Below are 269 nucleotides of genomic sequence, written 5' to 3'. Positions count from 1 at the left end.
GAAATCATTCAATACTTTACCAGAGGCACCTCCGCCCACAGTCGAAGCCACAGCACTCACCCATACATCGTCATAATCATCCCGGGGGAACAGAAGCCGCACTGGGTCCCGTAGAAGCCGTGGAGCGCCGTCTGCAGAGGGTGGTAGCCGGTGAAGCGGTTGCCGAGGTGCTCGATCGTCTCGATGTTCCAACCGGCGCAGGAGTGCACGAGGGCTTGACACTGGGGAGCGAGAGGAAGGCCGGGTTGCTAGAATTATGGTGATGGCGG

General features: G+C 59.5%; 1 protein-coding gene across 1 annotated transcript in view; it reads right to left on the bottom strand.

Moving 5' to 3' along the window:
* Positions 1-56: 56 nt before the first annotated feature.
* LOC119592911 (indole-3-acetaldehyde oxidase-like) overlaps positions 57-269 on the bottom strand; it is a 1691-nt gene continuing 1478 nt past the window's right edge. Inside the window, exon 3 of the mRNA XM_037941803.1 lies at positions 57-221. Coding sequence (XP_037797731.1) covers positions 57-221 — 165 coding nt within the window. The remainder of the gene's footprint in view (positions 222-269) is intronic.

This window comes from Penaeus monodon, chromosome 31 (genome assembly GCF_015228065.2).
Source record: "Penaeus monodon isolate SGIC_2016 chromosome 31, NSTDA_Pmon_1, whole genome shotgun sequence".
In the NCBI taxonomy this organism is placed as follows: domain Eukaryota; kingdom Metazoa; phylum Arthropoda; class Malacostraca; order Decapoda; family Penaeidae; genus Penaeus; species Penaeus monodon.
The sequence above is the reverse complement of the archived record's forward strand: the minus strand, read 5'-3'. Positions and strand labels throughout refer to the sequence as shown.